Here is an 11,782-nt window from a genome sequence, read left to right on the forward strand (position 1 = left end):
ATATAAGCATTGACATAAACATTACCGTAAGACGTTAACATGAAAGTTCGCAAACTCCAAACTTTCATGCTTATGCTTACGTGATTTGCAAACAGAACACAATCGTGGAGCGCTGAAGTATATGACAGAATATGAGGAAATGGCGTCGTTGTTATGTTTCCATTGTTACCAAGTATGTTTGCAGTTATGTTTATGTTCCCATCGTGAATGATGGTATTACTTCTTGATTTTAACGTTAAGTTAACGCTTACATTATGTTTAATTTTCATTGTGAATGAGTCTTTACTGTTTAACATTCTTTGTCTTTGGCAAGCTCACCAAGTTGAAGTTTTATTTAAAAATAACATCCACGGGTCGTTAAGCCTCGTTCACATTTTTCAAGTAATTTGATTAGAGAAACTTGAAAAGTGTGAACTATGTTCCAAGTTGACTTGAAATCAAGTAGCAGTTGAATTCAAGTTTCAAGTGAAGTTGAATCCCTTTCTACATTTTACTTGACTTGAAAGGACACTTGAAACAACTTGAAGAGTGTGGACGTCACTTGATAACTTGAATTCACGGAAAATAGCGCGGGAATTTAAATTAACTGCAGTTTTAAACGCGTTAAATTAACAGCCGATTGTTTTTTCTGTTGTGCTGGGAAAGTAAAAATATTAGGAAACAATCGTAATAATGACCAAATATTTTGGTTTCTGGAGTTGTATAAAACAAAAGCCTGTGGATTGTCGAAACTGCAAAGTATCGTGACAATTGCAAAGGAAGCTACCAAGGAAGAGTTCTTTGAGGAATTAAACAGCAGAGACTTTAACGTGGACACAGATGAGGCACGAAAGACAATTTAAAACCATTAAAGAGTAGATAGAGAAGCAGTGAGGAATATAGGAGAGATTTGTTGCTTGAAGGAATATTTATTAGCCGAAACTGGCATGATTCAATGTGGCTGACAGCTTTATTGGAAACTGTTAAGGCCCATTCACTATGAAAATTAAACATAGCCGTATCATAAACACAGAAGTTTGCGGACAGGTTACCAAATCGGATCATTCACAATGATTCACATAAACACTGACCTTCCATTGCCATTAGACGTTAACATGAAAGTTTGCAAACTCCAGACTTTCATGTTTATGCTTACGTGATTTGCAAACAGTACACAATCGTGGAGCGCTGAAGTATACGAGATAATGAGGAAATGACATCGTTATGTTTCTATGGTTACCAAGTATCTTTGCGGTTATGTTTTATGTTCCCATAACAGCTTCAAGAAAATCATTTTCAATTATGGTAAATTAGACCTGCTTAGTTTATTACATTTACATAAAAAATTATTAAATCTTTGCTTGAAGATTTCACTTATTCTATTTGTTATCTTCAGTGGTAATGTATTTCTCTTAATAATCCTATTTCTAACTCATACTGAACAATACTTCTTTCATTTCTTCAATATCTTTATCAGTTCCCTGGCATGGAGGCTTGCTTCTACAGAAATTCCTATTTGCACAACTTCCACAGACTATATTTTATCCTACTTGAAAACAAAATAACTTTAATGTGTCTGAACTGCAACTTGAATTCAAGTTGAAATCACGTGACTTGAATTCCTGATCTCTCATCCGCCGCTAGATGTCAGTCAATTACACCTCTATTGACACGCAATTTACATTGGTTGGAATTAGGGTATTAATTGAGATATTTGTTTAGATAAAATGGGAAAAGCTCGTGAAAAGTGTTTTTATGTGTACAGTGAATTCTTTTGTTAATATTAGGTAATATAATTGTGATATATAAAAAGTGAAACAGGAAGATAATGCATCACTTTACTTTAGCAACCTAATCCGTATCATAGCGTGATATGACATTTGGGTGTACTGTTGCTGAATATGGGCAACCGGTAGACATCAATTCGTTACTTGTTAACATGTACAGCATGCCCAAATAACTGATCTTAATCGTATTGTAGGCCTACTTTATTTACATACAAAGTATCTTATTGTTTTCAGGTTATGTCGTTGATATTGTAATCTACACTTCGATTCATAATGGTTTACTGTTGCGTACCCTTTTGTAAAAGTGGAGATAAAAATGGAACTAATATCACTTTCCATCAATTTCCATCAGATATTGACTTGCGTGGGAAATGGATTAAATCAGTATCACGGCAAGCCCAGAACAAAAGTAGTTTGTGGCAGCCTTCAAAAAGATCTGTAGTGTGCAGTTCACATTTTGACATAACTTGTTTTAGTATTTCCACTAAAAACAGGCGACTCCTTCCAAATTCCGTCCCGACCATTTTCCAAGCTTGTCCGTCATATGTTCAAGGACACGACAGAAGGTAAGCTTATACAAAGTATTAATTTGAACAGCAAGTTTATTATAACACAATTTTTCCACAGAAATCGCACTCAAAATGATATATCTCGGTAATAACCATTCAAATTCTTTATTTCAAGCTATGTCGTGCAGTTTCAGTAATTTAATAACTAACTTAGACCATTGAAAACAATGTTAGCCAGCCAGCATCTTATTTCTTTGATGAATAGACATGGAGATCAAGCGATTTGCTTTTGACTCCGAAAATTGAATTGTATTCGTTGATGTAAAGCAGTGTTTGCGAATTTATCACTGATCCAATCCAATGATAATTTATATTTTGGCCATTGATGATTCTATTGGGTTTGCATTTCTCTGGATGTTATACTAATTTATTCCTGTATTTAATCTTTTTGTCTTTCAAAATTATTCTGTAGTGCTTTTATTCTGGATCTTTATGGTCATCCTCATTGAGGACAGATTATTTTGTTAAGAATAGTTGGTGGTAGAATAGCTGGATATCCACGGACTCAGGAATAGTGCATAATCGCCTGTCATCTAGCGGCGCATTTGCAACTACGTCAATGGAGCCAATTCTGAGATCGATTATCGCTGTATGGCAGCTTGATATAAGCAAAGGTTGGACAGAACGTCAACAAGTGAGGTGAGTTTGCAGTCCACCGTCGTTAGATTATTTCACCACAGTTATAGTGATTCTTATAAAAGTTATACTTTATATTTTCAATAATATAGATATCCATGCCATTTTGTAGCGATTGATTTTGTAGATTAGCTACTGTCATCGACGCTAAAATCGGTGAAAGTCCAACATCGTGGATAGAGCGGGATTAAATAAATTAACAAGAAGTGTAAGAGACATTTGACGACAAAAATGGAAACTGTGATAAGTCAGAAAGGACGTAGTATGCTCATTGTAGATGGATACAAATTTAGGCTTCATAAGACACTAGCGAATGGACTGCAACGATGGTGCTGTAGTGTTAACTCGTGTAAGTGTTTTTTGAAAATTGATGGTAGCAATGGTGTTATTGAAAAAACGACAAATCACAATCACGAAAAACTTAGTGAGAAAGTTCTGCATCGTCAGAAGATTAGTAATTTTGTTAAACGAAAAGCAATTGAAGATATGTGTACAAAACCTACAAAATTGATTCACAGGGAACTTAGTGCTGGTGATATAGAAACTATTGATAAGTCTGACATTAAACTTATTAGGAGGAATATACGAAATGCTCGGTCATCAGTGCAACCACATTTGCCTAAAATGTTGGAAGTGTGTCATAACATTAGGTAGGCCTTCTGATTTGCAAACGAAACAAGTTTTAAAGGTATTCGTAATATTTTTCTTTCATCCGCTATTATTTGAATATTAGTTTGTAGAATTGGCTAAACTAGCGCTGAGGTAGTTCCCTTCGTACTCTGCTTTTACACCTTGCATAAGCCTATACGAATCTGCGACAGGTTAGGTTTGGTTAGCATAGGCTTTTGTAGTCTTCGGTAATTAGGCCTATTTACTTCTTTGCCAAATTTATAGAATTAATTTTGTTTTTCAAAATCCCCAATTTTAGCGGTTGTACAACATGTTGAAAAATAAAATGAAAGCGGAAAACATGAAACACATAGGTAATTAATTTTATCTCTGCCGAATTGAATAGGAACGGCCAAACGCTGAGGTGTGTGACTAGGTTAGGGGGTTAGTTGATGGAATAATACCTCGGCCGCTTGGCCGTTTCTATATAAATTAGGCAGAGAAATAAACAAATACCGTTGTTTTGCATAATACGATTAACTGCATCGAAAGAAAAAAAAAACATTCATCTTCCGAAATCACCAGAACTACCTCAATGCTAGTTTCACCGTGAAAACTGTACAGCTTTATTCAGTGTTAATGACCCCTCTCCTTGTTTGTTGGCTAGTGAGTGAGCTGTGTTTTCCGTCATAAGAAAGAAATTTAATCAGAAATGTGGACAGGAGGGAAAGAGGAAAGAGGAAGAATGAAAATATGCTCTAGAGAAGAAAGGGCAACCATCCTATTGGGGCTGATACAATTGAAGGCATGACGTCATACCTAAATATATATTATTTTAATGTACCGAAGTACATATGTTATTTCCATGCAGATATTCTGCGTCATCATATGTCCTAAGTTCATAGACATCTATGACGTAGTGCAGAGGGCGGCCACTAGAGGGAACCCAAGAGTTGGAACTTAAACTGAGACGATTCTGTCCGACACCGGGATGGGTATCCAGTGTGACTTAGTGGATAAAGCATCAGCACGTAGAGCTGAAAACCTGGGTTCAAATCTCGGTGCCGGAGAGAATTTTTGTCCGTTCCATTACTCTTTCATCATGTCATACCTAAAGATGAACAGCCATCAGATTTACCTTACAACATGCCAGTCCCATGTCCGGGGGATGTTCTAATGTCTAAAAATTCTTATGCAGGAAATGAATATGTGAACGCGTGGCAGTGATTCACTATTGAGAAATTGCCAATATCTGAATGCCGTGTAGTCGAACTTGACCCATTGCTTGTATTGCATTGTATTAAAAATTTTCTTTTATTTATTGCAGGAAAAGGAAGCTAAAGCTGTCAGATGGTACCAGTACACAGGCTGCAAGAAAAGAAGATGAAGATGAGAATCCTGTGGTTACAGTTGCTCATGCTTCAGACTCATCACCCACCATGAGTCCCGATGCAGTGGAAGATCCACTGGCTGTAACAGGCATGCAGCTTCAGACAGAAGTGAGTGCCGTAGATTCGGCCACTGTTGCTGGTGATCTACACCCTTCAGTGATGGATGATTCTGATGTCCTGATTGAGTACTTTGGTGATCCCACTCATGATCATCATTTGGATGAACCTGCTGCTCAAGTGTTTATGGATCCAGACACAAAGTATGTATGGGATGCATTATTTAGTGTAGGTTTGAGAAATAAGTTGTATGAAATGATACTTACTGGCTTTTAAGGAACCCGGAGGTTCATTGGCGCCCTCACATAAGCCTGCCATTGGTCCCTATCCTGAGCAAGATTAATCCATTCTCTATCATCATATCCCACCTCCCTCAAATCCATTTTAATATTATCTTCCCATCTACGTCTCGGCCTCTCTAAAGATCTTTTTCTCTCTGGCCTCCCAACTAACACTCTATATGCATTTCTGGATTTGCCCATACTTGCTACATGCCCTGCCCATCTCAAACGTCTGGATTTAATGTTCCTAATTATGTCAGGTGAAGAATACAATACGTGCAGTTCTGTGTTGTGAAACTTTCTCCATTCTCCTGTAACTTCATCCCTCTTAGCCCCAAATATTTACCTAAGCACTTTATTCTCAAACACCCTTAACCTATGTTCCTCTCTCAAAGTGAGAGTCCAAGTTACACAACCATAAAGAACAACCGGTAATATAATTGTTTTATAAATTCTAACTTTCAGATTTAATAAAAAGATTTATTAAATCTACATACTTAGACTTCAACAAACAAAATTTGATAACACAATCACAAGGGAGAAAATGGAACTCTCTGCATCATAATCCACAGTGAATTCCCGATTTATCACGAAAAATCGTCTGTAGCTGCATTTAGATTGGCAACAGGCCATGATTGTTTGGCCAAACACCTGCATAGAATTGGAATATATCAGTCCCCTAACTGCCCATTATGCAACTCAAACCAAGAAATGGATTCGGAACACCTCAAAATCTGTGCTTCAGTGGCCGACCATGATAATATCTTTGAAAAATATTGGAGTGCAAGAGGTCAAATGACTTTATTGTCAAATGCCTGGCATTAAAAAACAACAACTTTCAGATTTTTTGACAGCAGACTGGATGACAAAAGCTTCTCAACCGAATAATAACAGGCATTTCCCATATTTATTCTGTGTTTAATTTCCTCACGAGTATCATTTATATTTGTTACTGTTGCTCCCAGGTAGGCCTATTTGAATTCTTCCACCTCTTCATAAGATAAATTTCCAATTTTTATATTTCCATTTCGTATAATATTCCCGTCACGAGTCATAATCATATACTTTGTCTTTTCGGGATTTACTTCCAAACCTATCTCTTTACTTGCTTCCAGTAAAATTCCCGTGTTTTCCCTAATCGATTGTGGATTTTCTCCTAACATATTCACGTCATCCGCATAGACAAGCAGCTGATGTAACCCGTTCAATTCCAAACCCTCTCTGTTATCCTGGACTTTCCTAATGGCATACTCTAGAGCAAAGTTAAAAAGTAAAGATGATAGTGCATCTCCTTGCTTTAGCCCACAGTGAATTGGAAACACATCTGACAGAAACTGAACATAGTTTAGCTACATTTGAAATTTCAGGAAGAAAACCTTGAGTTCAGAGGATAATTTCCACTTAGGGTCACCCTTGTTAGATTAAATACTGGGAACTGGCATATATATTTATATTATAATAAATAACGATCAAATCCTCCCCGCCCAATGGCACCAGGTTGTCGTACGACATTTCTGTCTTCTCTCCTGGCAATGGCTTATTTGTAATCCCCGTCTGAGGTTGGGGCGCCTGGAAGGCGGAGAGGAATTTTTAGATTTGTTAAAGTTTGTGATGGCTGCAATATGCCAACTACACTAACAGAGAATGTTTGTTCTTGTCCTGTTTAGAAGTATTGCTGAGACTCTGTTGCATCTCCAGGCTGAGAAACTTCTTCATGAAATGGACAGATTGAAACTTCATCGAGAGAAGATGGAAGCAGAGAAACGTAACATCAAGTTGCGTACAGAAATCCTGGCACTACGAAAACAATTATCTGTTAAAGATCAGATTTGTCAGCTGTCATCTCAACCCTCACGATCTTCTGAATCAGATTCTGTTGCAGCATCTGGCGAAGATCCTGTTTCTGGAGTATCCGTGTATGATGAACAGGTAATTATTCTTCAGAAACCACTTGACTCTGTTCAGCTTACTCCGGATATTAAGGGAAGTGCAGGAATGTCAAGTGTTACTCTTAATTTACATAAGGATAAACCATTGAAAGGTGGGAAGAGAGTAACGGTTAAACTTTTACAGCCATCCGGGATAATACAACAAGGACAACGTGTTGAACTGTCGGAAACTAGTAATAAAAGTGTAGGCCACATAATAGCTCAGAATTGCGGAGTTTCGTTACAAGGTGGTGATATAGAAGGATTAGACAGACACATTGTTCCCGTAAAGAGAAAGGTGACATTGTTACAGGGAAGAACTAGTGTTGGACAGTGCAACACACTATCATCTGAAACAAGGAACGTTCAAGAAAACACAGGAACTTGCAAAAATCTATCTTGGTATGAGAACAGTTCTCAAATATTGAACTCCCATTGTGATTCAGAGAACAGAAATGTTAGACGTTCTGTAGGAGATGATATAAGTGAAAGTGCAAATGAAAACTCGTTGAATGCACAGTTTAATCCAAATGAATGTGATACCAGCCCTAGAAGTGTGTTGGACACAGGCCAGGATATTTGTCTGTCCAAAAGAATGAAAACAGAATATTACAGGTATTCAGAGAGTGAACCCAGTTGATTAGTGTAACACATACAGTGAGAGACAAAAGTCACTTGAACCCATTGTGGGTTTTCTGGGAATCAGGATCTTTCATCTTGTGTATGGTCATGACCATCCAGAAAGTTTGGTTCTCTACGTGTGCATTGACTGCTCCATTTACAGTAAGTTTTCTGGGGGGATCCGTCTCTTTCATTCTGTAATATTCGGCTCACAGGTTGTCTGCTGGGCCAAGTAGTGGAGCAATCTTTGAGGGCTTAAGGCTGGTTCACAATAAACCGGAAACGAAAATCGGAACGAAAACGAAAATCGGAACGAAAACGAAAATGGTAAAATTGTTGAAATGTGTACATTTAAATGTGAGCATTCACAATTAACAAAAAGCTTGCCGGAGCCCGGGATCGGGAACGGAGAGTTGGCCATGTTTCAACTTTGGCGTTCACGTTTCTGGTCACAGCCCACTAGATTCATTCTATTGCCATCTAAAAGCTATTTTGTCGTCGTATATTTTGTAGCAAGAAGACCGTGTCATAACCTATGCATTATTTTGTTCTGTGCTATGCATCATGGAGCAAGTTTTATTTGATGAGATTCTAATATTGAGTGTTGCGGAAAATCCTCACGTTTACGATAAGCGGCGCGCCTCGTATAAAGATGAGAAAATAAAGGAGAATACGTGGCTTTCAATAGCTGCGTCTTTGAACACGATCGTAAGTGAATCATATTTTATTACTGTATTGGTTGTATTACACACTACATATTCATGCTTCAATTCAATAACTACTGATGTGTTCATTTTTATTCTATTGCAAATGTTTCTTTTCTAATTATTTTACGTTATGGTAGACTTAAAATAGGTTGTGATAATAAAGATGCATGGGCATATTTATAGTACCGTACCTAATGAAATGTTTCAGTTGAAATTTCGAAGTTGGTTAACCTGTGTTTATGTTGGCTGCCTTGTACTCATGAGAGAACACCATTGGTCAATTATACACAAATAACATCAGAATGCGTAATATCGACTTTACATATCGTTATTGACATACATATCGATATGCATAGTCGTCTACGTTTTCGGTTTATTGTGAATAAAAAATTTTCATATTCACGTCCTCTGCTTCTCGTTTTCATTCTGGTTCTCGTTCCCAGTTTATTGTGAACCAGCCTTTACTGTAACTTTTATTATGGAGTTGGCTTGACGATTTTGACTGGTGGCTGACTTAAGTTGGCCACATTGTTTGGCCTTGAGTTTCGTGAAAATTGCCTTACGTTTATTTAATAGACTGTCCGTAATTAATGGGAATATCACAATGCCGGTGATGAAGCTCTTGTACAGCTTATTGTGATGTCCTGCAGTGGTCTCCACAAAATGATAAAAGCTCTATACATTTTCTGGTGTCATCATTATTACTGGATAGTAATATTTTATGTGAAAAGAATAATAACCAATTAACCCCTTTGGCAAGTAGCTTTTTTTTTTCCGTTGTTGGTAACTCTATAGCATCTATTAGATGCTTTATGGTTGTACTAACAGATGGAGTTACTTGTCAACAATGTGACGCTGAAACATGTGTTCAGGTTACTGCCCGGCGACAGTCCTGATGTATGTTATATTTTGATGATTGGTTAATTAATATTAACCCGGCACACTCACAATCGGCGGCCAGGTAGCTTAGTTGGTAGAGCAGCTGGCTACGGGCTGGAAGGTCCGGGGTTCGATCCCAGGTGGTGACAGGATTTTTCTTGTTGTCAAACTTTCAGAACGGCCCCGAGGTTCACTCAGCCTCCTACAAAATTGAGTACCGGGTCTTTCCTGGGGGTAAAAGGCGGTCAGAGGGTGGTGCCGACTACACCACCTCATTCTAGTGTCGCGGTCATGGAAAGCATGGGGCTCTACCTCCATGCCCCCCCAAGTGCCTTCATGGCATGTGACGGGGATAACTTTACCTTTTTACACTCACAATCACTCACATTCATACAAATTTCCAGACTCTGGACACCCAGGTAATTTTTCTTCTTCAAGAAAAATTCACCGGGAGCCGAGCCCGGGAATCGAACCCAGGACCTCCAGATCTGCAAGCCAGCATGCTGACCAACAGACCACAGAGGCAGTCAAAGTAGCTTTTGTATCATACATATTTTAATTTTTAGTCTATTACCTATTGAATACTCATGTCATTTTTATGACTACTGTAATTTTCTGTGTTGTGATATTCCAGGTATTGTTAAAAGAAAAACAGGGGAAATATTACTTACCTAGGTACAAGAGTATTACTTTGTCGACAAATGTGCCTTCCAGATTTTTTTATTTTAACCACTTGAAAATGATGTAGAGTCATAACCCTTGTAATTGAAATACAGGGTATTCTTTATAAGGTGGAATGAGTTAAAGAGACACTTTGGAATCCTTAAACATGAGATGCCTGAGTATAAACCTGCCCTGATATCAACTACCGGTATATAATTGCTTAAAAAAGCTGAGAATTGGATGATTGGATTTAGTGTTTTTTCCTGGTTTAAAATGGTTTGTTTCTCAAAGTGTGTGAATTGGTATTGTTATAACATAGTATCAAAGTGTCTCCTATAATGTTGGCAGGGCTTCTTGTAGTTTCATCTTTGCTCTTTTATTTCTTCTTGATCCGTGGTAAAAATATTAATTCTGTTTTGCTAATATTCTTCTCAATATGACCAAAACACTGGTCATGAGGCAAAAAATTGTGGTCTGGTACTGGAATGTGGTGAACAGTGCTTTCAGATCTGCCTATCTGTGTACAAGCAGAGAGGAACTGCACCAAGACATTGGCACAGCACTTGGCTGAAAGAAGATATAGAGTCTTTATAGGTGGATCTAGCATCGGGTGCTTGCCGACTTGCAGTGTAAATAAATACATACATACATTATGAAAGTAATGTTAAAAAAAGACATCATTGGAACTTGTATTTAATGTACACTTAATCATAAATGTAGAAATGAGATGTTTTATGTTTTACTGAATAAATACAAAAGTTATACATTCAAACTTGTTGACTGTAAAACTCATTGGCAGGCACTTTAGGCAAGAGCATGTTGTGTTGAGAGTCAAAACAGTGTCTGTAAATTTATTACTTGCAGCTTTTTGTGACTTTCATTTCATATATGTGTAAAACTTCTGGTAGTGTGGAAGAGAAGGCCTCATGGCCTTAACTCTACCAGAATAAATAAATTGTTAAAATCGTTAAAACCTTCCAGCTTTGTGGAATCTGCCCATTAATTTGGTTTTGTAGCATATCACACATCTTGAATGTGTTGGTATGGAACCATCTCAATGAATAATTAAAGTTAGTTTGAAAATGTCTATGATTTATTCATTCATAGTTTCACTGCAAACCCAGCATTCTCCAACCTTTCTACTTTCTTCTTAATCTCTGCTTACCAACCATGTATATTAATGTTGTCTATCATCTGATATCTTTTTTTTGCCCCAAACTTTTTTCCATTCACCATTCCTTCCAGTGGATCCTTAAATAGACAGTTTCGTCTCACCCAGTGACCCAGCCAATTCCTTTTCCTGATCAGTTTCAGTATCATTCTTTCTTCATCCACTCTTTCTAACACAGCTTCAGTTCGTATTCTGTGTCATCTATTTCACATGCTAAATTCATCCCCATATCCACATTTCAAATGCTTCTGTTCACTTTGTCGTAATGTCCAAGTTTCTGCCTCATACAATGCCACACAAAGCACTTTACTAGTTGCTGGGTAACTTTCGGTGTTGGACCCCTTACTCATTTCACCGACATTATCACCATCTCATTCAGACGCTAAATAACCTCAGATGTTGATAAAGCGTCGTAAAATAACCTAATAAATAAATAAATAAATAAATAAATAAACTTCACTAGTCTCTTCCTTAGGTTTTTTTTTTTTTTTTTTTCCCAGAGGT

General features: G+C 37.4%; 1 protein-coding gene across 1 annotated transcript in view; it reads left to right on the plus strand.

Annotated features, from left to right (window-relative positions):
- Nucleotides 1–11,194, plus strand: part of LOC138713175 (uncharacterized) — a 33,232-nt gene extending 22,038 nt beyond the window's left edge. Inside the window, exons 2-3 of the mRNA XM_069845050.1 lie at nucleotides 4,908–5,231; nucleotides 6,977–11,194. Of these exons, the coding sequence (XP_069701151.1) occupies nucleotides 4,908–5,231; nucleotides 6,977–7,877 (1,225 nt within the window). The 3' untranslated portion in view covers nucleotides 7,878–11,194. The remainder of the gene's footprint in view (nucleotides 1–4,907; nucleotides 5,232–6,976) is intronic.
- The last annotated feature ends 588 nt before the right edge of the window (nucleotides 11,195–11,782 follow it).

Source organism: Periplaneta americana, chromosome 14 (assembly GCF_040183065.1).
Source record: "Periplaneta americana isolate PAMFEO1 chromosome 14, P.americana_PAMFEO1_priV1, whole genome shotgun sequence".
Taxonomy (NCBI): domain Eukaryota; kingdom Metazoa; phylum Arthropoda; class Insecta; order Blattodea; family Blattidae; genus Periplaneta; species Periplaneta americana.